This window comes from Microcaecilia unicolor, chromosome 6 (genome assembly GCF_901765095.1).
Source record: "Microcaecilia unicolor chromosome 6, aMicUni1.1, whole genome shotgun sequence".
NCBI lineage: Eukaryota > Metazoa > Chordata > Amphibia > Gymnophiona > Siphonopidae > Microcaecilia > Microcaecilia unicolor.
The window spans coordinates 97,343,916-97,370,781 of NC_044036.1; the positions used below are offsets into that span (position 1 = coordinate 97,343,916).

Genomic DNA, 26,866 nt, shown 5'->3' on the forward strand with positions numbered 1-26,866 from the left:
TTTTCTTCATTCCATGTCTAGCAGCACTGTACAAATCACACACTCAGGAAGATAAATGAACAAGGCATGTACATACATGTGATTATAGTCTAACCACTCCCTACCATGTCTTATTTCTCACACTACGCCTCTGATTGTCCCTGAATCCAAATCATTTTGTATTATAAAGATTAGGGTTGCTATGAGATAAGAGAATTTCCACAGGTTTTGCAGTTCCAAACTCAGGAAAAAAGAAAAGTGATAAAGTGCTTAGCATAATTTAGAAATCAATATTTATTTACAGCTTTTATTTTTTTTAAGTACATTTCAGTTAAAAGATATTTACACTGGTATACACAGTGAGAATCCTGATATTTTACAGTTCATAATTACAAGCACACCTGAATGGTCTGCTGTGCAAAGTTGCACTGTATAGGATCTATTGGCTGCAACTGGCTAAGCCATGTTAAGTACATACACTGTCCACAGTAAACATAAGCAAACTGTTTCCCAGACTTTGCATAATACAGTACATGAGGAGGGATAACCTCTGACAGGACTATCAAGAAGGCTTTGCAAAGTAGAGGGAAAGATATTAAGTATAGGTTATTAAGACAATACATTGCATTACCCCTTTTCATTTTATACATCCAGTATATATATATTTTTCTTTCCAAATTCTTAAATTTGAAAACAAATTCCTTTCAATTTATGCAGCATAGTCAGTTTTTCAAGTTCAGTTGTAAAACACTTTAGAGGAGTTTCACATTTTCAAATTCTTTCTGAATTCTAAGAGATTTTTTTTTGTTGTTGAAAAGGAAGTTTTGCATTCCTATTAGACTGTAAGTATGGGGATGCTATCCATTTGAGAACTGTTGCTTATTCTGTGTGATGGTTTCTTACACTGTGCTACAGCTACAGAGGATCTTTGCATGGTATTCAAGTATTACAGAAAACTAAGGCCACTTTAGTTGTTCAGTAAGAAACCTGAACAAGGTTGCTTCTTGAATAGGTTTTGACACCTTTTCCCTGGAAGATTAAAGAATATCAGTAAACGACAGCCACAAAGGCATGTCTAGGTTTCACCTTCACACAGTTCTGGTCTTAGAGTGGGGGGGGGGGGGGGGAGGGGGGGAGGGGGGAAACATCATCTCACTCTAGGCTAAGCCATGGATCATACATCACAACACACATTACCTTGGGTTCTCATACACACTTCTCTATCAAAGAAGACCAACCGCACTTTGAAGGAGCCATTCTTCAATGGAGGAGAATTCTTTCCCTACCTAAATTCAGTCCTGTAAAGAGCTGCCAAGACTTTGAAGAACTACTATGTTCTAGGGAGAAGGGGACTTTAGGAATATATCTCAAAGAACTCTTTCAGTCAGCAGCTCAGACTCTTAAGAGAGACAAACTCATTACTGTCCTTCAACATAATTAAATCCTTTCCTTTAAGCAGCTATTAACTAGCAAACTGCCTCTATGTTGCAGGAAATATTTTAGTGTTTGCCGCATTGAACAGAGGAAAATAATAAGCAATGTGCAGACAGGACCTCCTCTGCTCTCTGAGGTCTCCATGAGAGGCTAACACAGACATATATCTGCTTGTTCTAGTACCTTTTTCAGGTGAGGCATTATGGATACCACGAACAGACTTTTTTTTTTTTTTTACATCTTTAAGTGAATAACTTAGTTTCAAACAATTTAAAAAACAACATTAAAAAAATACACAAAACCACTCTTCTCAGCACTCAGTCATACAGTAAACAATGGTGTTAGTCTTTGGTGTGCACTTTTGATTCCTTTTTGATTCCTAAACTCTTCAAGAGCTGCTTCCCGATTTCTGGATAAAATAACAAAACAAGCTGAGGGCTTGCTGTTTGCATCTCAGAGCAATAAGATTTCTGAAATGGCTCAGATAGTCCAAACATCAAGGAGCAACAGATGTTCTATGGTAGATGTCAGTGTTCTCTTTTGGCTGAAGAATGCTACGGAGGGTTTTGAGTGCATCAATGATTGCAGCACTAGCCAGATTCACCGTTGGTATCTGGACAAGCACAGTTGCTCCAAAATCAGGAAACAGAAGGAAATACTATTAACAAAGGGAACCCCTTCAGTTAGTGGGAGGATATAACTGGAGCAACCCAACCAGAAGATTCAGTCAATGGCAAATCTGGTGGGATTTCAGGCAGACCAAGGTGTAACCTTTTGATTTTTAAAGAAAAATATGAAAGAACAACCACAGTTAAAATTTCTGCAAGTAGAATGGGCACTAGGAGAATGATTTATTTTACATGTTATCAAATCAACAACTGGGCCTATCCGTACCAGTGCTATTTTTCATAGTATACCCTTGTGCAAAACATTCAATGGTGCTGCAGAGTCAGATAGGAGGAGAATCTGTATGTGGCAAGACTGCAGGCTGTTCTGTAATGCCCCCTTGAGAGGAGCAGAGAAAATTTCACACCAGCAGCAGTTGGTCCTGTTTTTGCTGAATCTGGTGCAAAACAGCAATCGTGTCCCTAATTAAGGTTTCAAAGATTCCATCAGACAGTTGCATCTTTACACATAGTTCGTCCTCATCGTAATTCACCCATTGAGCCTCTTCTTCGTGCAGTTCCTGAACCTGTAGTTAAAGGATAAAGCCATCAGGTACAGATCATGTCGTCTTCCTTTTTACTATTATTCTATGCGTATTAGCTATTATAGTTTGACACACAATACACCCAACACACTTTTCCCAGCCTAGACACTCACAGCCTAAAAAAGGCACACACAAGGATTGCACTGATATGTCTAATGGAAAACAATAACCCTTGCACATTGTGCTTGCTATTATTATTAACAAATGCTCTTTGTACTAGTCATTGCTTCTACCCCCACTTCTACTTCTGTGCTTTACACAGCAGAGGACTGTTGGTTAGAGTACCCAGTGTACATCAGGCTTTAATCAGGTACATTCAGCAGACAGATTCTGGGTACAACCGGACAGAGCTTCGCCGTCTGACAGAAGCTTTGGAGAAGACTCTCTACCAAGCCAAAATCTTCCTCTTTTATACTCTATCCTCTCCATAGAAGTGAATGGTGAGATACCTAGCTAATATTTCGCATTTCTGAGAGCATACTTTCCCATGCTGTCTGCTGTCGGATGTGCCCACCTCCTTCCGTTCTCAGCTACTGCTAATTATCAACATGTTTTGGGAAGCGTTGAGATAACAGTTTCACATCTTCCGGCTGCAATACTTTTCATAACCATCTCAATACCTTTCATACCATCTCATGAACTCTGTATTACCTCTGTATCATTGTATCATCTGCTTTTTTTTCAGATTCTATTAACTTGCAGGAAGAGCAAGTCCTTGCTCAGCCAGTCATAGATTTTTAAACCTAGCTGGTATTTTTACAGCCTGAGTCCTAAAATCTGGCCTTCCACCCTTCCGGTGGGCATCTTGCTGTAGTATAATTATACATTCCCCACTTGTCACCCCCTCTGGAGAGGGGTGACACAAAGCTCGTCAAGCTCGTCATCATCCATTCCAGAAGGTGGCAAGCTATCAAACGAGAGGGGGAGTTTTGGTCTTATGGGTTGCTAGCAGATATTATGCCAGACAGAAAACTTCACTCTTAGGTGGTATTGTTTTGGGCATATGGAATTCCCTTTATATTACCCAACCCCTTGGGCCTTAATCTTGATGTTACCCCTCTTGAGGCGTACTCAAACCTGTAGTGAGAGAGGTTTATGATTGGAACAAAACCATGAGTTCATCTACAAAATCCCATGAAGTATAGGTATGCGGGTAATAGCAATTTCAGGTGGATCATACTAATAAACACTTTCAGGTCTTGCTATGACTTCTATTGTATCTGTTGCATAGTACATGGGGAGATAATCTAATGTATCTATCTCAGTGGTCCTTGGAAGGAACAGTGGTTTTGATTAAGCATTGTTATGGGCTCAACAAATATGTGATTAGTATTCAGATTGCAGGCTGTTGTAGGTATTCAGAATCCTTAAACAGGTCGGGATTCCTGGACCTTACTAGTACTCATCATTAGCATCCAATCATGAGCACTAATAAGTGGATAGCAAGTATGAGGTTGCCTCATACAGCAAAAATGGTCAATCCTAGGAAAATTTATATTAACCAAGGTCATGCATGGATCTTGACATATGCATAATGACCTGGAAGTATGGGAAGCATTGTATATATCCGTTACCCCACTTGGAGCTTAGTCAAACCCTACAGAAAAGACATGCAGCTCAAGTAAGCCTACAACCAAAGTTAAACAATTGCATAACAGGTTGATACTAACAGAGTTTACATCTACATTATGATATCTTAGCCAGTATTAGGGTTTGATGTTACCCTTGTATCTGAACAATATCAATTTCAATTTAAATTACATAAACAGAAATAACGGGGAAACTCGTGGAAAAACATTTAGAACAATAAAGGAAATAAAACCTTTTCAATATCTAGACAGGACTGCTGCTAAACTGAAAATAAAACATAATATGAATCTATAATGTCCATAAACAGCAACAGTAGTTCTCATTCAGGTGGTGTTTTGGGACACAAATATAAGGACTTGCCTCTTTTACTGACAACCAGTGTGACCTTGAGAAAGCCACACTCTCCCTGTGTCTCCAGTATCCAGCTGAAAAAGCATTAAAAAACTGACTTTCCTTGTCAACAAATAAAATTTATACATTTCCATTTTCCTGGCACACGCTAGTATCTGTTTCTAAATTAAGCAAATAACTCATGTATCTTAACAGGGAACTTAGGCCCATATAACCCATCTAGTGTAGGTGTGATATTTATTTTCAAATAATGAATATATCAGGTAGCCCATCAGAAAGGGAATTGTTTCTGCAAAGTGATCACCAGCGTCGGTGCTAGTTGTAGACCCAGAATTTCAGATGTATTCATATTGTCCCTGAATCCAGATACTTCACTATAGTAGTGTAATTCTTCTATAACTCCTGTAAGAGATGACACCATCAAGGCAAGTAGAATAACATTTGAAAAAGTATCACCTTGTGCTCCTCCCTCCCCCCCCCCACCATCTGTACACCCAAAATGTCCCCATGAGCCCAGATAAGTTGTGCCAACAGTTCTAGCGAGAGGGCAAAGAACAGCAGAGAAAGCGTACATTCACCCACAGCTCTGAGTAAACTGCCTGCCTGTCTAACCGCAACTTGGGAATGGGCAAACAACAACAAACTTGTCCTGAACCCAAATAAAACAGAGATTCTTTGGGTACCAAACACAAGTGGACAAATACCAGACTTCAAAATACCTTTTGGAAAGTATGAACTCCCCCTAAAATCACAGGTCAGGAATCTTGGGATACTGCTAGACTCATCACTCACTCTGATCCCACAAATTCAAACAACCTTCAAAAATTGTCTCTATTATCTTCAGCAACTACAAAATCTCTCTCCATATATTGAAAAGACGAGTCTGGCCATAGTAGTCCATGTCACGACTAGACTACTGTAATACCCTATACACTGGCCAACCAAAAAGAGTTTGTATCAGCTCCAACTAATTCAGAATGCTGAAGCACAACTGATAGAAGGCTGAAAGTGGCATGACCACATCACACCCTTCCTGCAAAAGCTACTCTGGCTACCAGTACCTTATAGGGCCAAATTTAAAACTCTGTTTGATTTTCAGGGTCCTCAGACAAAATAAGCCAGAGTACTTAAACAATAAGTTAGACCTTTACATACCTTTAAGACCTCTAAGGTCCTCTCAAGGATCATCATTATGACGTGATACCTGCCAGCAAGCCTTCTCAGGAGCAGCCCCCAAGCTCTGGAAATTACTCCCAGAGGGGCTATGTATAACTTGGGGCTACCTCTACTTCAGGAAGCAGGTAAAAGCCTGGCTTTTCTCCCAAGCATTTATTACATAGGGTGACTGACTATATGCTCGTTCTGCACCTGGACTAGTGTGCTACACACACTGTAATTTAGATCAGTTCCTTATCTCTTGCTTAACTATACAACCAACTTGCATTGAGTCTAGCTAACCATCAAATTATCCCAACTTCTCCGTACCATGCATCTTGTTCCCATCATATATCTGCTCTTGGTCCCTCAGCTAAATGGTAAGCTATATTGTAGAAAATCTTTAGCATCTATCTATGTTAGTTGAATGTTCTAATGTATGCTTATTAGGTGTTTCATTAGTATTATGCTAACATTGTATTATAACTCTGATATTTGAATTCCAATGCTGTTAAATTTGTATATTTTTGATACTGTTTCACGGTAGTTCTATTATTAGGTTTCAATTTACTCACGGTAGTTCTATTATTAGGTTTCAATTTACTGTTTTCAAGTTTATCTCTTTAATTGTATTTATGTTTATTCTTGGTTATTTTAATACTGTTATGCTATTAATAAAACTGTAAGTTTTACATTAAACTGTACCTGCTGTACACAGCCTTGGGTGAATCTCTTCATAAAGGTGGTTAATAAAGCCCAATCAATCAATCAATCAATCAATAATTCCCTGTCTAATGCCCCTGTGTAGTGAGATGACAATCTTTTTGTGCATTATTAATGGTAAGACAGGCTAAACGTTTAAAACAGAGCAAATATATCCAGGACAAACAGCACCCCATGAACCCCATCCTATCAAAGACCGAAACTATAAAGGGCCAGTGCGCTCGATCGAATGCTTTTTCGGCGTCCAAAGAAAGCAATAACATAGGTATGTTATCAGTATTAACACTATGGATCAGGTGCAGGGTCATAATGAATGTTAACAAAAGTTTGTCACCCGGTGATAATCCTGCCTGATCTTCATTGACAAGAAAGGCATCACCCTTGAAGGAGTCTGACCAAAATTTTTGTAAAGATTTTTAAATCTGATCCTAAAAGAGATCGGTTGATATGAACTGCAGAATTAAGGATTCTTCCTTGTTTTCAGGATAACTGTGTGATTACCACCAAGTGCAATGAATGTGGCAACTCCGATTAGTTCTGTAATCATTAAAAACCCAAAGCAATAGAGGCGCCAGAATCTTACCAAAACACATAAAATCTATTAATGAAGTCATTGGGGCCCTGCGTCCTGCCATGGTTTAGAAAAACGCACAAAACTGAGGAGAGAGTGTGGGCAAATTAGCCCTATTTAGATATCACTAAATTTCCTCCTCAGCGGGGTTAACATCTGATTGGCAGAAGTCTGTATAGTGTCACTTAAAGCTTTCATGAACGGCCTCAGTTGTGCAATAGCTTTCCCATGCTTCATCTAATATAATGAGGATATAGTTGCGAGTCATATATATATATATATATATAAATTTTAAAAGCCAATAAACAGGAGGCTTGGTTACCAAACTCAAAATGAGCCTGCTTCATCTGTAGCAAGCTCTCTGCGATATCTACCAACTGAAGTTCACTGAGCTCCAACCGTAAATGATGTAGTTGCTAGTCCTGGTGTGCTAACTAGGGACCCCTTTTAGCCTGTTGTTCCAACCTAGTTCTTGACACAAATGTTTTTTTTTCATCCAAATGTCTATGACAGAGATGTGCTTGTAAAGTGAAGATACATACCTGTAGCAGGTATTCTCCAAGGACAGCAGGCTGATTGTTCTCACGATTGGGTCGGCGTCCGCAGCGGCCCAGGAAACCAGCAAAACTTTGCAAGCAAAACAAAATGTCTCCATAATGCTCTGGCACGTGGGCAGAGTGCGGTGCGCATTGGCAAACGGCTTCCTGCCTGTGGCATGAGCATGACATCGTCAGTTTAATAAAAAGCAACCAGAGAACTAGAACAACTCCAAAGGGGAGGTGGGTGGGTTTGTGAGAACAATCAGCCTGCTGTCCTCGGAGAATACCTGCTACAGGTATGTATCTTCACTTTCTCTGAGGACAAGCAGGCTGCTTGTTCTCATGATTGGGGTATCCCTAGCACCCAGGCTCACTCAAAACAATGAACACTGGTCAACTGGGCCTCGCAACGGCGAGGACATAACAGAGACTGACCTGAAAAGAAACAGAACTAAGTGAGAGTGCAGCCTGGAACAGAACAGAGATGGGCCTAGGAGGGTGGAGTTGGATTCTAAACCCCAAATAGATTCTGCAGCACTGACTGCCCAAACCAACTGTCATGTCGGGTACCCTGCTGAAGGCAGTAGTGAGATGTGAATGTGTGGACTGATGACCACGTTGCAGCCTTGCAAATTTCTTCAATGGAAGCTGACTTGGCTCTGACATTATGAGCCGTGACATGGCCGTCTAGAGTCAGCCCAGCTTGGGCATAAGTAAAGGATATGCAATCCGCTAGCCAATTAGAGATTGTGTGTTTTCCGATGGCGACTCCCCTCCTGTTGGGATCAAAAGAAACAAACAACTGGGCGGACTGTCTATAGGGCTTTGTCCACTCCACGTAAAAGGCCAATGCTCTCTTACAGTCCAAAGTGTGCAACTTGTCCTCACCAGGGTGGGTATGTGGATGGGGAAAAAATGTTCGAAAGACAACTGACTGGTTCAGATGGAACTCCGACACCACCTTCGGCAAGAACTTAGGGTGAGTAAGGAGGACTACTCTGTTATGATGAAACTTGATATAAGGTGCATGCACTACCAGGGCTTGGAGCTCACTGACTCTACGAGCTGAAGTAACAGCCACCAAGAAAATGACCTTCCAGGTCAAGTACTTCAGATGGCAGGAATTCAGTGGCTCAAAAGGAGGTTTCATCAGCTGGATGAGAACGACGTTGAGATCCCATGACACTGGTGGAGGTTTGACAGGGGGCTTTGACAAAAGCAAACTTCTCATGAAGCGAACAACTAAAGGCTGTCCAGAGATAGGCTTACCCTCTACACGTTGATGATAAGCACTAATTGCACTAAGACGAACTCTAACGGAGTTGGTTTTAAGACCAGACTCCAATAAGTGGAGAAAGGTGTTCAAAGCAGGGTTCGTGTAAGGCAAGAAAAAGGATCTAGGGCCCTGCTGTCACACCAGACGGCAAACCTCCTCCATTTGAAAGAATAACACCTTTTTGTGGAATCTTTTCTGGAAGCAAGCAAGACTCGGGAGACACCCTCTGAAAAACCTAAAGAAGCCACTTCTAAGCTCTCAACATTCAGGCCATGAGAGCCAAAGACTGGAGGTTGGGATGCAGAAGCGACCCCTCGTTTTGGGTGATGAGGGTCAGAACACACTCCAATCTCCATGGTTCTTCGGAGGACAACTCCAGAAGAAAAGGGAACCAGATCTGACGAGGCCAGAAGGGAGCAACCAGGATCATTGTTCCGCGGTCTTGCTTGAGTTTCAGCAAAGTCTTCCCTACTAGAGGTATGGGAGGATACCCATACAGAAGGCCTGTCCCCCAATGCAGGAGAAAGGTATCTGACACTAGTCTGTCATGGGCCTGAAGTCTAGAACAGAATTGAGGGACTTTGTGGTTGATCTGAGTGGCAAAAAGATCCACCAAGGGGGTGTCCCATGCTCGGAAGATCTTGTGGACAATGCCCATGTTTAGTTATCCTGCTCAACCTGTCGGCCAGATTGTTGTTTACGCTTGCCAGATACGTGGCTTGGAGAAACATGCTGTGACGGCGTGCCCAAAGCCACATCTGGACAGCTTCCTGACACAGAGGGCGAGAACCGGTACCCCCCCTGCTTGTTGGTGTAATACATAGCAACCTGATTGTCTGTCTGAATCAGAATGATTTGGTTGGACAGTCGATCTCTGAAAGCCTTGAGAGCGTTCCAGATCACTCATAATTCCAGGAGGTTGATCTGAAGACCCTTTTCCTGAAAGGACCAAGTTCCTTGAGTGTGAAGTCCATCTGCATGAGCTCCCCACCCCAGGAGGGATGCATCTGTCGTCAGCACTTTTTGAGGCTGAGGAATTTGGAATGGACATCCCAAGGTCAAATTGGATCGAATGGTCCACCACTGAAGGGAACTGCAAAAGTCGGTGGACAGATGGATGACATCCTCTAGATCCCCTGTAGCCTGATACCACTGGGAAGTTAGGGTCCATTGAGCTAATCTCATATCTAGACGTGCCATTGGAGTTACATGAACTGTGGAGGCCATGTGTCCTAATAGTCTCAACATCTGCCGAGTTGTGATCTGTTGAGACGCTCAAGCCATGGACACCAGGGCCGGGAGATTGTCTGCCCTTGCCTGGGGAAGATAAGCTCGAAATGTCTGTGTGTCCAACAGAGTTCCAATGAACTCCAAAGTTTGAACCGGAACGAGATGGGACTTGGGATAATTGATCACGAACCCCAGTAGCTCTAGCACTCGAATAGTCATCTGCATGGACTGTAGAGCGCCTGCCTCCGAGGTGCTCTTCACCAGCCAATCGTCGAGATAAGGGAACACATGCACTCCCAGTCTGTGTAGCGATACTGCGACAATAGCCAGGCACTTTGTAAAAACCCTGGGCGCAGACGCGAGGCCAAATGGTAGTGCACAGTACTGAAAGTGCCGAGTTCCCAACCGAAATCGAAGATACTTCCTGTGAGCTTGGAGTATCAAGATGTGGGTATAGGCATCCTTTAAGTCCAGAGAGCATAGCCAATTGTTTTCCTGAATCATGGGAAGAAGGGTGCCGAGGGAAATCATCCTGAACTTTTCTCGGACTAGGAATTTGTTCAGGGCCCTTAGGTCTAGGATGGGACACATCCCCCCTGTTTTCTTTTGCACCAGGAAGTACCTGGAATAGAATCTCAGCCCTTCTTTCCCTGGTGAAACGGGTTCGACCACACTGGCCTTTAGAAGGGCGGAGAGTTCCTCTGCAAGTACCTGCTTGTGCTGGGAGCTGAAGGACTGAGCTCCCGGTGGACAATTTGGAGGCATAGATTCCAGATTGAGAGTGTATCCTGACCGGACTATTTGAAGAACCCACCGGTCGGAGGTTATAAGAGGCCACCTTTGGTGAAAAAATATTAACTTCCCTCCAACCGGTAAGTCGTCTGGAATGGACACTTGCACTGTGGCTATGCTGCACTGGAGCCAGTCAAAAGCCCGTCCCTTGCTTTTGTTGGGGAGCCGCATGGGCCCTAGGCGCACGCTGTTGACAAGAACGAGTGCGCTGGGACTGAGCCTGGGTAGGCTGCCGAGAAGCAGGAGTGTACCTACGCCTATTATAGGAATAGGGAGCATCCCTCCTCCCTCCAAAAAACCTCTTAGATGAGGAGGTGGTAGCAGAATACTCCCGGCGGGAGAGAGAATCCATAGCATCATGGTGCTTTTTGATCTGATCGACCACATCCTCTACTTTTCCACCAAAAAAGTTATCCCCCCAGCAAGGAACATCCACCATTCGTTGCTGGATCTTATGATCCAGGTCAATGACACGCAGCCATGAGAGTCTACGCATCACTATACCTTGAGCAGCTATTCTGGATGCCACATCAAAAGTGTCGTAAGTACCCCTGGCCAGGAATTTTAGACACGCCTTCTGCTGCCTGACCACCTGGTGAAAAGGTTCGGCGAGCTCCGGAGGAAGCGCTTCGATCAAACTGGACAGTTGCCTCACCGAGTTCTGCAAGTGGATGCTCGTGTAGAGCTGGTATGTCTGTATCTTGGCTGCGAGCATAGCGGACTGATACGTCTTCCTCCCAAAAGAATCCAAGGTCCTAGACTCTCTGCCTGGGGGTGCCGAGGCACAGTCTCTAGTACTCTTGGCTCTCTTGAGAGCAGAATCCACCACCATAGAATCATGAGGTAGCTGAGAGTTCACCATCACTGGCTCTCCGTGGACTCTGCACTGGGACTCAGCTTTTTTTGGGACAACTGAATTAGAGAGAGGGAACGACCAGTTTTGCATAAGAACTTCCCTGAGTGTGTTATGGAAGGGAGCCGTTGAAACCTCGGTAGGTGAAGGATAATCCAAGACCTCGAGCATCTCAGCCCTGGGCTCATCCACAACCTCCATAGGGAAGGGAATATCCTTAGACATTTCCCGAACAAAGGAGGAAAAAGAAAGACTCTCAGGCGGAGACATCCTTCTTTCAATAGGCGGAGTAGGATCAGAGGGGACCCCATAGGACTCTTCTTCAGAAAAGTATCTGAGATCTTCCTCTTCCTCCCAAGAGCGCTCATTATCAGTATCGGACAAAAGCTCTCTAAGAGCAGCCCGAACCCGAGCCTGTCTCGACGTTGAGGAACGACTATCTCGAGGGGGATGTCGAGAAGTTGACCCCTGCCTGGACTGCGGTGAAGCTTCCTCCGCCGACATCGGAGAATTGACCCGGGTGGCAGCTGACGCCGATACCGCAAGTGGCACCGAGGTCGGGGACCTCAGCACAGGTGAAGGACCAGTTGCCGCTTCAACAGTCAGTGCAGAAGGCACAAGGACCCCTGGCACCGAATTAGACTGGCGCAGCAATCCCTCCAGAAGCTCTGGAAGAAGGGCCCTGATGCGCTCGTTGAGAGCCTCCATCAGAAAAGGCTGCAGGGCCGGTGCAGGAGCCAGTGGCAGAATCTGAGGGGGCTTGAGAGCCGGTACCAGGCTGCCAGAAGACGGATGCATTGGCACCTCCTGTATACAGGGTGAGAGGTCCTCCCGGCACCGATGCTTCTCAGGTGCCGAATCCCTCAGCTCCCCAGAGCTCTCGGTACCGCGCAAGGAAGGAGATCGATGACGGTGCTTCTTAGCCTTTGCTCGATGCCCGTCATCGAGACTCCTCGGTACCGGAGGACGTGGAATCCTCATGCCTCCACGGGGCTGGGTCCAATGAAGGTTGGTCCTGGGGGGCCTGCATTGCAGTAGGCCTCGAGACAGGTGGAGACCCACTCGATGCCTTGCTGCTCCCAGCGCGATGTGGTCGTTCAGCAGCCATTACCTGTGCTCTCGAAGTCAATGCTTCCCTTGACGTTGGCGCCGCCGACCTCGGTACCGATGCCAACGTCGGAGGACCGGACCGATCAACAAAAAAGTTTTTCCCATTGAGCCTCCCGAGACACTTGGGTCCGTTTTTTCATTAAAGGACACAGCTTATAAGCAGCTGGAAGATGATCGGGCCCAAGGCACTGGAGACACCATGAGTGGGGGTCGGTACCCGAGATGGTCCGGTTGCACCGAGTACAACGCTTGAAGCTGCTGGGTGTCCTCGATGACATGGACGGAAAAATGGCGGCTGCGAAATTAAAAGACGCGATTGTGCCAATTAAAAAGGCACAAAAAAGGGAAAAAGAAAACCCGACCACGCGGCCTAAAAGAGGGCTGCGACGAAAAGAAAGAAAAGCCTAAAGAACCTAATCCTCTTTGTATTGTTAATGTAAAACATTTCTACTTGGTTGTCTGTTCTCACAAGCACTATCTTCCTTTGGATCAAGGAAATGCTGCACATGGATGGAGGAAAAAGAAGAGAGGGGGGAAATGCTGTGGATGGAAAGGAGGGGAAGGGAAAGAAGAGAGGGAAGAATGCTGCACATGGAAGGGAGCAGTGGTGTGCTGGAGCTGGCTCGCACCGGCTCGCAAGAGCTGGTTGTTACATTTTGTACCAACTTGCGAGCCGGTTGTTTCCTACTGCGAGCCGGCTCTCCTCCCTCCCTCCCGCCCGATCCCTCACTGTAACCGACCGTCACCGGACTCTTCTAATTCTTCGGCGGGGCAGGCAGTCTTGCCTGCCCGCAACCAGCGCTGACTCTCTCCTGCCGGTTTGCGCTTTAAAAATGGCCACCGAGACTTCCAGAGGCGGCCTCGCCAGACTTCTACTGAAGTCTCGGCGGCCATTTTGAAGCGCAAACCGGCAGGGGAGAGTCAGTGCTGGTAGCGGGCAGGCAATACTGCCTGCCCCGCTGCAGGATTAGAAGAGTCAGGTCGGCGAGGGACGGGACAGTTCCGGAGGGAGGGAGAAGTCGCCGGTGAACATTTCGGGAGGGGAGAGAAGGGAGTCCCTGGGCATGGGTGGATGGAGGGAAGAGAAATAAGGGTCGCGCTGGATATGGGTTAATGCAGGGCAGGGGAAAGGAGGGTCACTGGGTATGGGTGCATGCAGGGCAGGGGAGAGGAAAGGAGAGGAGGGTCACTGCTGGACATGGGTGGATGGAGGACAGGGGAAAGGAGGGTCACTGCTAGACATGGGTGGATGGAGGACAGGGGAAAGGAGGGTCACTGCTGGACATGGGTGCATGCAGGGCAGGGGAAAGGAGGGTCACTGCTGGACATGGGTGCATGCAGGGCAAGGGAAAGGAGGATCACTGCTGGACATGGGTGGATGGAGGACAGGGATAAGGAGGGTCACTGCTGGACATGGGTGGATGGAGGACAGGGGAAAGGAGGGTCACTGCTGGATATGGGTGCATGCAGGGCAGGGGAGAGGAGGGGAGAGAGAAGAAATGCTGGACATGGATGGAGGGGAGAGAAGAGTGAAGAAGGAGATGAGATGAGGGAAAAGGAAGAGAGGAGAAAAACTGCACATGGATGAAGAAAATAGGCAGAAGCTGAGGACCAGAAATGAAGAAGAAAGGAGGAAAGGAAAGAAATAAATGGAAAGGAAGCCCTGGAAACGAAGTTAGGAGGACAGATAGCAGCAGAATCGGATACTGGGCCAGCATGATCAGAAAAACAGTCACCAGACAACAAAGGTAGAAAAAAAAAATCATTTTTATTTTCATTATAGTGTTTGGAATATGTTCACTTTGAGAATCAGGTGCTCAACATTAAAAGTTTATATTTATTTACGGCATTTTATCGCACATTAAAAATGAATTAGATTGGAACCTGGGATCATTTAATTTTTTTTCCTGGAGGAATGCATTGTCACCCCCCACCCCAGGCTCTCTCCCCAGCCATAGCCAGCTCTGCATTTTGGGGGGGGGGGGGGGCGCAGAGGGGGACCAGGGAGAGAGCCTGTTGTTAAACATTTACCAGCACACCACTGGAAGGGAGGGAAAGGGATAAGAGAGGGGAACAAATACTGCACATGGAAGGGAGGGGAAAGGATGAGAGAGGGGGAGAAATACTGCGGAGGGAGGGGAGGGGATGAAAGAGGGGGAGACATGCTAAACATGGAAGGGAACATAGTAACATAGTAGATGATGGCAGATAAAGACCTGTAAGGTCCATCCAGTCTGCCCAACAAGATATATCACATCATATGTATTCCTGATCTTGATTTATCCTTGCCATTTTTTGGGCATAGACCATAGAAGTCTGCCTGGCACTGGCCTTGTCCTAAACTTTCTGATATTGTTGTCAAAGCCCCTGAAAAATTCCACCCAGCCCATCCAAATCTATTCATCCTCGATCAGGGCACAAATCATAGAAGTCTGCCCTATACTGTCTTTCCTACTTAATCTATGCTAATCTTCTTTAGATCCTTTCCTTCTAAACAGGATTCGTTTATGCTTGTCCGATGCATTTTTGAACTCAGTTAACATTTGCAAATCCATCACTTCCCGTGGGGGGGGGGGGGGGTATTCCAGACATCTACTACCCCTCTCAGTGAAAAAAGACTTCCTGACATTATTCCTGAGCCGGCCCCCTTTCAACCTCAATTCATGTTCTCTAGTTCTACCACCTTCCTGTCTCTCAAAAATGTCTGTTTATGGATTAACACCTTTCAAATATTTGAACATCTGTATCATATCACTCCTGTTTCTCCTTTCCTCCAGGGTATAAATGTTTAGGTCAGCAAGTCTCTCCATGTACGTCTTTACTACATAAACCCCATACCATTTTCATCATCTTTCTTTGAACTGCTTCAAGGGGTCCTTTTACTAAGCTGCGTACGTGTCTACGTGCGCCGAAATGGAGTTACCGCGTGGCTCTTATGGTAATTTCATTTTTGGTGAGCATCTGATACACGCGTCCAAAAATTTTTTATTTTCGAATGCGTGAATCGTACGCATGCCAAGTGGCATTTGATGCGTGTAGGTCATTACCATCTGGCTACCGCGTGAGTCTTTACCGCTAGGTCAATGGCTGGCTGTAAGGTCTCAGAACCAAAATGGACACGCGGCAATTTTTGGTTTGCCGCATGTCCATTTCCAGCAAAAATTTTAAAAAGGTATATTTTGCAGGTGTGCTGAAAAATGATTCTGCGCATGCCCAAAACACATGCCTACACTATTGCAGGCCATTTTTCAGCGCACCTTAGTAAAAGGACCCCCAAATCTTTTTACATCCTTAGCAAGATAAGGCCTCCAAAACTGAACACAATACTCAAAGTGGGGCCTCACCAACGACTTGTACAGGTGCAAAAATACCACCTTTCTTCTACTGGTTATACCCCTCTCTATGCAGCCTAGTGTCCTTCTGGCCATGGCCACCGCCTTGTTGCACTGTTTTGTCACCTTGAGATCCTTAGACACCATGACCCTAAGGTCCCTCCTCCTGAGCCGAACTTACCAATCTCTCCCCTCCTATCTGGTACATCTCGTTTGTATTTCTGAACTCCGTGCATCACTCTGCACTTCTTAGCTTTAAATTTTAACTGCCAGACCCTTAACCATTCTACCAGCTTTTGGAGATCCTTTCTCATGGTTTCTACTCACTCCAGGGTATTCACTCTATTAGCATCATCCGCAAAAAGGCAAACGTTTCCTTCTAACCCTTCAGCAATGTTTCTCACAAATATATTAAACAGAATCGGTTCCAGCATCGACCCCTGAGGCACTCCACTACTCACCTTTCTTTCCTCCAAGCGGATTCCATTTACCATCACACTCTGCCGCATGGCAGTCAACCAATTTCCAATCCAGTTCACCACTTTGGGTCCCTAGTTCAGCCCTCTCAGCTTATTTATGAGTCTTCTGTGAGAGATTGTATCAAAGGCTTTGCTGAAATCCAAGTAGATTACATCTAGCGCACATCCTTTACCCAGTTCTTTGGTCACCCAGTCAAAGAAATCAATCAGATTCATTTAGCAGGATTTTCCATTGGTAAAACCATGTTGCCTCAGATCCTGTAACCTGCTGGCTTCTAGAAAGTCAACTATCCTTTCCTTCAGCAGCAACTCCATTATTTTTCCTATAACTGACGCGAGGCTTACCGGCCTTTAGTTTCCCACTTCTTCCCTGCCTCTGCTTTTCTGAAGAGGGACCACATCAGCTCATCTCCAACCCCGTGGAACCCCTCCCGTTTCTAAAGATCTATTAAATAAATCCTTAAGAAGTTCTGCAAGGACTTCTCTGTCCCTCAGTATCCTGGAATATATCTCATCCGGCCCCATAGCTCCGTCCACTTTCAGGTTTTCAAGCTGTTTATAAACGCTTTCTTCTGTGGGAAGAGTTAGAAAATTAGAGAGATTTGAGAAGACAACAAAAAACTGGAAAAAAGCTGAGCATGATCATTGCTAGAGAATGTGGTAAAGGCGGTTAGCTTAGCGGGGTTTAAAAAGGGTCTGGACAGCTTCCTAAAGGGAAAGTCCATAGACCATTATTAAATTGACTTGGGAAAATCCACTGCTTACTTCTGGAATAAGCATCATAAAATGTATTGAGCTTTTCTGGGATCTTGCCAGGTATTTGTGACCTGGATTGGCCACTGTTGGAAACAGGATACTGGGCTTGATGGACCTTTGGTCTGTCCCAGTGTGGAAATACTTATGTACTTAGTGCGAAAGATAGATATAAGGCAGGAAGTAAAGAAGAAAGGAGGAGAGAAAACCAAATGGACTGGAGGCCCCAGAAAGAATTCAGAGCACAGACAGAGGGAAGTAGAACCAGAGACTGGGAACAAAACGAATAAAAAAAAATTAAATCACCAGACAACAAAGGTAGATAAACAATTTTATTTTTAGTTTAATGATGTAAATTCTCAAAACTTACATATTTCAATCTGCTGTCATTATATTTTGCACTGCACTGGAAGAAATGCATCTCTTTCTATTTCTCTTGAGTTACACTGCATGCAAAGTTTGGCATCTTAGGGTTTCAGTTAGGTTTTGGTCACTTATCCTGTATTTGAAGAAGGGCTGTGTTCGCCCTTTTTCACACCTCTTTTGGACTCAGTGGCCCTCACTTAAAAATTAGGCAAGACTACTGAAGTAGAAGTCCTTTGCTTCACTCCCCTCAGGAGACATCCATGGATAATCTCCCCCCTTCCCACAGTGGCGTAGCTAAGGGGGGCCATGGCAGCCTGAGCCCCTTCCCGGCTGAAGTGTTTGTCCAGCGCTGGTCTCCATCGCATTCCCTGCCTTGCTCTACCCCTCATGTTGCGTGCATGCTTGTTTTAAAACCCTTTAGTGTCCAATGTTCCTGTAATAAGCCATATGGGAACAGACTGATGGGAACATTGGACACTAAAGGGTTAATGCAATTGAGCATGTGCAAAGTTTCACGTATCCTCAGTTTCACTAAAACGAGCATGAACGTGACACGAAGAGAAGAGCAGAGCAGGGCAGGCAACGTTGCAGAAACCAGCGCTGGACAAATGCTTCAGCTGGCAGGGCTTGGGAGGAGGCGGCAGGCCAAAATGTACCCCCTCACGTTTGACTCTGGACCCCCTCCATGTCGAGGTCTGGCTACACCACTGCCTTCCCTCCAGATACTGAAGAGCAGAAGGCAGCATGAGTGCCACTGAAGGGGAGTGAAGTCAGCTCTGAGTTTTTTTTCCCCTCTGTAACCATCTGCTGTTTGGAATGGTCTAGCCTGGATGATAAGGAACATCAATCATTTGAAAAGCACAAAAGAACTGAAGAGATAAGAAAAACAAATACAACTAAGGTAAAAAGGGCAGACATTGATTGACCCAGTAAAATTTCAAAATACAAGTCTTTCACTAAGAGGGCCAATATTCAAATCCTATGCAAATAATATTTTACCAGCAGAAAATTAGGCCTTTAAAAAAACCTGTCCAACCTGTCTGTTCACCTCCCACATTTTTAATTGAAAAATATTACAGTAAAAAACAAACTGGGAAACATAAAGTGTTTTGCAGTGTATGAATCAGTTTTTCCCCCATCCTATAAAACTGCCAGAAATGATGTGGGCTTATGTGTAACTTCAAGGATGGAAAAAGCGAATGCTACATACCTGTAAAAGGTATTCTCCGAGGACAGCAGGCTGATTGTTCTCACTGATGGGTGACGTCCACGGCAGCCCCCTCCAACCGGAAACTTCACTAGCAAAGGCCATTGCTAGTCCTCGCGCGCCCATACGCACCGTCTTCCCGCCCGAACCGGCTCGTGTTCGTCAGTCTCGTATGTAGCAAGACAAAGACAAGGGAAGACACAACTCCAAAGGGGAGGCGGGCGGGTTTGTGAGAACAATCAGCCTGCTGTCCTCGGAGAATACCTTCTACAGGTATGTAGCATTCGCTTTCTCCGAGGACAAGCAGGCTGCTTGTTCTCACTGATGGGGTATCCCTAGCCCCCAGGCTCACTCAAAACAACAAACATGGTCAATTGAGCCTCGCAATGGCGAGGACAAAACTGAGATTGACCTAACAACTTATCCAACTAACTGAGAGCGTAGCCTGGAACAGAATAAACATGGGCCTAGGGGGGTGGAGTTGGATTCTAAACCCCGAACAGATTCTGAAGCACTGACTGCCCGAACCGACTGTCGCGTCGGGTATCCTGCTGCAGGCAGTAATGAGATGTGAATGTGTGGACAGATGACCACGTCGCAGCTTTGCAAATCTCTTCAATAGTGGCTGACTTCAAGTGGGCCACTGACGCTGCCATGGCTCTAACACTATGAGCCGTGACATGACCCTCAAGAGCCAGCCCAGCCTGGGCGTAAGTGAAGGAAATGCAATCTGCTAGCCAACTGGATATGGTGCGTTTCCCCACAGCCACTCCCCTCCTATTGGGATCAAAAGAAACAAACAATTGGGCGGACTTTCTGTTGGGCTGTGTCCGCTCCAGATAGAAGGCCAATGCTCTTTTGCAGTCCAATGTGTGCAGCTGACGTTCAGCAGGGCAGGAACGCGGACGGGGAAAGAATGTTGGCAAGACAATTGACTGGTTCAGATGGAACTCCGACACTACCTTCGGCAAGAACTTAGGGTGAGTGTGGAGGACTACTCTATTATGATGAAATCTAGTGTAAGGGGCCTGGGCTACCAGGGCCTGAAGCTCACTGACTCTACGAGCTGAAGTAACTGCCACCAAGAAAATGACCTTCCAGGTCAAGTACTTCAGATGGCAGGAGTTCAGTGGCTCAAAAGGAGGTTTCATCAGCTGGGTGAAAACGACGTTGAGATCCCATGACACTGTAGGAGGTTTGACGGGGGGCTTTGACAAAAGCAAACCTCTCATGAAGCGAACAACTAAAGGCTGTCCTGAGATCGGCTTACCTTCCACACGGTAATGGTATGCACTGATTGCGCTAAGGTGAACCCTTACAGAGTTGGTCTTGAGACCAGACTCAGACAAGTGCAGAAGGTATTCAAGCAGGGTCTGTGTAGGACAGGAGCGAGGATCTAAGGCCTTGCTGTCACACCAGACGGCAAACCTCCTCCATAAAAAGAAGTAACTCCTCTTAGTGGAATCTTTTCTGGAAGCAAGCAAGACACGGGAGACACCCTCCGACAGACCCAAAGAGGCAAAGTCTACGTTCTCAACATTCAGGCCGTGAGAGCCAGAGACTGGAGGTTGGGATGCAGAAGTGCCCCTTCGTCCTGTGTGATGAGGGTCGGAAAACACTCCAATCTCCACGGTTCTTCGGAGGATAACTCCAGAAGGAGAGGGAACCAGATCTGACGCGGCCAAAAAGGAGCGATCAGAATCATGGTGCCTCGGTCTTGCTTGAGTTTCAACAAAGTCTTCCCCACCAGAGGTATGGGAGGATAAGCATACAGCAGGCCTTCCCCCCAATCCAGGAGGAAGGCATCCGATGCCAGTCTGCCGTGGGCCTGAAGCCTGGAACAGAACTGAGGGACTGTGTGGTTGGCTCGAGATGCAAAGAGATCTACCAAGGGGGTGCCCCACACCTGGAAGATCCGGCGCACTACTCTGGAGTTGAGCGACCACTTGTGAGGTTGCATAATCCTGCTCAACCTGTCGGCCAGACTGTTGTTTACGCCTGCCAGGTATGTGGCTTGGAGCAACATGCCGACGGCTTCCTGACACAGGGGCGAGATCCGGTGCGCCTCTGCTTGTTGATGTAATATATGGCAACCTGGTTGTCTGTCTGAATTTGGATAATTTGGTGGGACAGCCGATCTCTGAAAGCCTTCAGAGCGTTCCAGAGCGCTCGTAACTCCAGGAGATTGATCTGCAGATCGCGTTCCTGGAGGGACCAGCTTCCCTGGGTGTGAAGCCCATCGACATGAGCTCCCCACCCCAGGAGAGACGCATCCTTAGTCAGCACTTTTTGTGGCTGAGGAATTTGGAAAGGGCGTCCCAGAGTCAAATTGGACCAAATCGTCCACCAGTACAGGGATTTGAGAAAATTCGTGGACAGGTGGATCACGTCCTCTAGATCCCCAGCAGCCTGAAACCACTGGGAAGCTAGGGTCCATTGAGCAGATCGTATGTGAAGACGAGCCATGGGAGTCACATGAACTGTGGAGGCCATGTGGCCAAGCAATCTCAACATCTGCCGAGCTGTGATCTGCTGGGACGCTCGTACCCGGGAGACGAGGGACAGCAGGTTGTTGGCCCTTGTCTCCGGAAGATAGGCACGAGCCATCCAAGAATCCAGCAGAGCTCCTATGAATTCGAGTCTCTGTACTGGGAGAAGATGGGACTTTGGATAATTTATCACAAACCCCAGTAGCTCCAGGAGTCGAATAGTCATCTGCATGGACTGCTGAGCTCCCGCCTTGGATGTGTTCTTCACCAGCCAATCGTCGAGATAACGGAACACATGTACTCCCAAGCCTGCGAAGCGCTGCTGCTACTACAGCCAGGCACTTCGTGAACACCCTGGGCGCAGAGGCGAGCCCAAAGGGTAGCACACAGTACTGGAAGTGACGTGTGCCCAGCTGAAATCGCAGATACTGCCTGTGAGCTGGCAGTATCGGGATGTGCATGTAGGCGTCCTTCAAGTCCAGAGAGCATAGCCAATCGTTTCCTGAAGCATCCTGAACTTTTCCTTGACCAGATATTTGTTCAGGGCCCTTAGGTCTAGGATGGGACGCATCCCCCCTGTTTTCTTTTCCACAAGGAAGTACCTGGAATAGAATCCCAGCCCTTCTTGCTCGGATGGCACGGGCTCGACCGCATTGGCGCTGAGAAGGGCGGAGAGTTCCTCTGCAAGTACCTGCTTGTGCTGGAAGCTGTAGGACTGAGCTCCTGGTGGGCAATTTGGAGGCTTCAAGGCCAAATTGAGGGTGTATCCTTGCCGGACTATTTGAAGAACCCAACGGTCGGAGGTTATAAGAGGCCACTTTTGGTGAAAAACTTTCAACCTCCCCCCGACCGGCAGATCGCCCGGCACGGACACGTTGATGTTGGCTATGCTCTGCTGGAGCCAGTCAAAAGCTCGTCCCCTGCTTTTGCTGGGGAGCCGTGGGGCCTTGATGAGGCGCACGCTGCTGACGACAGCGAGCGCGCTGGGGCTTAGCCTGGGCCGCAGGCTGGCGAGAGGGAGGATTGTACCTACGCTTACCAGAAGAGTAGGGAACAGCCCTCCTTCCCCCATAAAAACGTCTACCTGAGGAGGTAGATGCTGAAGGCTGCCGCGGGAGAATTTGTCGAAAGCGTTATCCCGCTGGTGGAGCTGTTCTACCACCTGTTCGACTTTCTCTCCAAAAATGTTGTCTGCTCGGCAAGGGGAGTCCGCAATCCGCTGCTGGATCCTATTCTCCAAGTCGGAGGCACGCAGCCATGAGAGTCTGCGCATCACCACACCTTGAGCAGCGGCCCTGGACGCAACATCAAAGGTATCATATACCCCTCTGGCCAGGAATTTTCTGCACGCCTTCAGCTGCCTGACCACCTCCTGAAACGGCTTGGCTTGCTCAGGAGGGAGCTTGTCCACCAAGCCCACCAACTGTTGCACATTGTTCCGCATATGGATGCTCGTGTAGAGCTGGTAGGACTGAATCTTGGCCACGAGCATAGAGGAATGATAGGCCTTCCTCCCAAAGGAGTCTAAGGTTCTGGTCTTTGCTCGGGGGCGCCGAAGCATGCTCTCTAGAACTCTTAGCCTTCTTTAGGGCCAGATCCACCACACCAGAGTCGTGAGGCAACTGAGTGCGCATCAGCTCTGTGTCCCCATGGATCCGATACTGGGATTCCATCTTCTTGGGAATGTGGGGATTAGTTAATGGCTTGGTCCAGTTCGCCAGCAATGTCTTTTTTAGGACATGATGCATGGGTACTGTGGACGCTTCCTTAGGTGGAGAAGGATAGTCCAAGAGCTCAAACATTTCAGCCCTGGGCTCATCCTCCACAACCACCGGGAAGGGGATGGCCGTAGACATCTCCCGGACAAAGGCCGCGAAAGACAGACTCTCGGGAGAAGAAAGCTGCCTTTCAGGAGAGGGAGTGGGGTCAGAAGGAAGGTCATCAGACTCCTCGTCAGAGAAATATCTGATGTCCTCCTCCTCCTCCCACGAGGCCTCACCATCGGTATCAGACACAAGTTCACGAACCTGCGTCTGAAGCCGTGCTTGACTCGACTCCGTGGAAACACGGCCACGGTAGGAGCGTCGAGAGGTGGACTCCCTCGCCAGCACCGGCGAAGCTCCCTCCGCCGACGGGGAGTCTGCCTGGGAGGCGGCCGTAGCCAGTACCGCAAGCGGTACCGGTACCGGAGACCTCACCTCGGGCAAGGGGCCAGCCGTCGCCTCACTCGACGGTACCGGTGGCGCAAGCACCCCCGGTACCGGAGAAGGGCGCAACAGCTCTCCCAGAATCTCTGGAAGAACAGCCTGGAGACTCTCGTGCAGAGCGGCTGTGGAGAAAGACTGGGAAGCCTGAACAGAGGGTGAGCGGTCCTCCCGGTGCCGATGCCTACTGGGTGCCGACTGCCTCGGTGACCCAGAGCTCTCGGTACCGAGACGGGAAGGAGACCGGTGACGATGCTTCTTTGACTTCTTCAAGCGAAGCATGTCACCGGAGCTTCCCCGTACCGACGAGGAGGACGTAGAATCCAACCGTCGCTTCCTCGGGGCCGAGGCCGAAGAAGGTCAATCTCGGGGGGGGGGGGGGGGGGGGGCTGTACCGCAGGAGCCCTCAGGGCAGGGGGAGACCCACCCGAAGGCTCACCGCTACCAGCAGGGGAATGGACAGCCCTCACCTGCACTCCAGACGAAGCACCACCGTCCGACGACATCAGCAATAGCGGAGGTCCCGGTACCACCGGGGTCGACGCAGGCTTTTGATGTCTTGGTACCGACGATGCAGGAGGTAGAAGCCTCGATGCAGTCGATGCCAATGCCGAGGTCGAAGACTTTGATGCTGTCGACGTCGATGCACTCGATGCCCGTGCTGTTGTTGTCGAACATCCCAAGAACAACGCGTTCCACTGGGCCAATCTCGCTACCTGAGTCCTCTTTTTCAAAAGAGCACAAAGACTGCAGGCCTTTCAGGCGGTGCCCAGCCCCCAGACACTGAAGACACGAAGCGTGCCTATCAGTGAGCGAGATTACCCGGGCGCACTGGGTGCACTTCTTGAAGCCGCTGGAAGACTTCGATGACATGGGCGGAAAAATCACGCCGGCGAAATCAAAATTCGCGATGATGACGAAAGGCACCAAAAAGAAGGGAGAAAAAACCTGTACCGAGGCCAAATAGGCCGGTCCCGAAAGCGAAAGGAAACTTACGCGGGGAAAAGCTGGAAATACAGGAAAGGGGTAAAGACCGGAGCGGTCTTTTTTTTTTTTTAGCGAAAATAATGAAGACGCGCAAGGTCAACTTGAGGGGCACGAAACGGCGGCAAAACACGACCGTCCTGAGCGTGGACAAAAGAAGACTGACAAACACAAGCCGGTTCGGGCGGGAAGACGGCCGCGCATGCGCGGTGCGCATGGGCGCGCGAGGACTAGCAAAGGCCTTTGCCAGTGAATTTTCCGGTTGGAGGGGGCTGCCGTGGACGTCACCCATCAGTGAGAACAAGCAGCCTGCTTGTCCTCGGAGAAATATATTAAAACCTTAGGCGGAAGTCAAAAGATTTTCTAGCTAAGTCAAAATATTTTTCCTTGTAACGTTTTCAGTTTTGCTTGTTTTGGCTATATATTTTATATTTTGCTTTGTTCTTGTTTTTTTTTTTTATTTTCTCACTCCATGCCTCAATTCCTGGCAGGCCAAGGCCAGCCAAAATGATTGTGGCTCCTCAAAGGTCTGCTGCAGCACTGGTGACTCTCTTCAGGCCTGGGCCATTGCTAGGGGCCAATTTTAGAAATCTGGGAACTTTGCATCTCAGCACATAGCCTTCCAAAGTTCCATAGAAACCTATGGAACAAAACCTATGGAACTTTGGAAGGCTAAGTGCTTTGAAAATATGCCTCTAAGGATCACATGTTAGCTCAGAAGCTATGAGTTACTCTTCATAAAATTATTAAACATTTACATTTTGGACCTGATTTTTATAAATAGGAAATATACAAGAGAAATCCAAAATTTAAGCCTTATTTACAAAGAAAACATTGATGCCTTTGTGCCTTTTACAAAACAAGCCCCTGCAGCACAAAAATACTGACTCCAAAGTTGGTGTAAATGTGTGCGTGTATCTATGTTTTATAAAATATGCATATACATCACAACTCTGCCTGTTCTGCCCAAACCACATCTCAGGGAATACCCACATGTAGGACATGTAAAAAGCCTTGCAATTTTATAAAAGCCCTTTTCACTTGTCAAGCATATGGAAAAGGCTTTATAAAATTACACCTCTTAGGGATAAAAAGAACACATTTTGATATGGTCTTTAAGTTTTAGTTACTGATCAAATGCTGTTTCACGTGACAAAGATTGAAACCTACTACATTAAGTTGTCCTCTTAATAACTGCAAGTAAAGTGATATTTGTGAGACAGCATTGCATTTTTTAAATAGATTTTACTCAGAGCCTCTTGTTCTGCTGTATATACACATGCTCAAATTCTACTGATCTATAAACAGTGGCCCATAGCACCGTGCCACACACCAGCTTTTCATAAAACAAGAAGCTATTCGTGTGCATTTCTGACTGATCCTCCTCTCTACTTCTTTTCCTCAGCTTTCTCCCTTCCTCATGACATCCAGTTCTCATTCTGTTACTAGTAATAAATGAAGGAAGATAGAGGGAAATGGGGGAAAAAGGGTGGCAGGAAATATTTCAAACTCACCAGGATGTGATCTACTCTGTCGCGTTTCTTACGTCCAAATTTCATCATCTTCTGCCAATCAGTTTTGTGGTCCGGTTCTTTATTCAGACTGAACAGTTTCAGAACCTCTGTGGCAAGGAAGGTCTGCAGAGGACAGACAGATCACAATACAGTGAGGGAAAGGCACACAGCAAAGAAAAAATGTCAGGCAACTCTCTGATTGCAAGGACAGATTTTTCAGCTCAATAATGCTGATGTTTTCTGCCCAAAGTCTACAAAATGCACATTTTTGACACTGAATTTCCTGTCTTTTGAAGCTTTACTGTGTACTAATGCCTACTATAACTGCTTTCTGAAAACGCATGACCTGAAACATCATAAACTGTTTTTAGAGGCAATGGTTTATGGTATTAAAACCAGAAATCTATACTTTGGATAATGAGAGGATCTAAAGCAGTGCACACATTCTGTAGAACACTGACCCTCTTTTCTATGAAAGAAGAAACACAAACAAAGGTATCGAGTGTAAACAAACTGTGTTGAAATATTCTGGTGAATGTCCGTAAGATTTCAGATGGTCCAAAGGTGAAATGCAGCAAGAATAAATCTACCACAATCCAAAATGTTAGCTGTTGGAATATCAGCTGGTTCATTTTTCTTTTTCTTAGTTCAATTTCTTTATTGTAAATTTTAGAAAAAAGAACAAATTTCAATGAAAACTAGCATTTTGAACAACAAACAAAGAA

The 26,866-nt window shown here is 46.6% G+C and overlaps 1 protein-coding gene across 1 annotated transcript in view; it reads right to left on the bottom strand.

Annotated features, from left to right (window-relative positions):
• Nucleotides 1-285: 285 nt before the first annotated feature.
• Nucleotides 286-26,866, bottom strand: part of CEP350 (centrosomal protein 350) — a 411,134-nt gene continuing 384,553 nt past the window's right edge. The window contains exons 37-38 of the mRNA XM_030208006.1: nt 26,142-26,264; nt 286-2,605 (exon numbers count right to left, since the gene is read on the bottom strand). Coding sequence (XP_030063866.1) covers nt 2,441-2,605; nt 26,142-26,264 — 288 coding nt within the window. The 3' untranslated portion in view covers nt 286-2,440. The remainder of the gene's footprint in view (nt 2,606-26,141; nt 26,265-26,866) is intronic.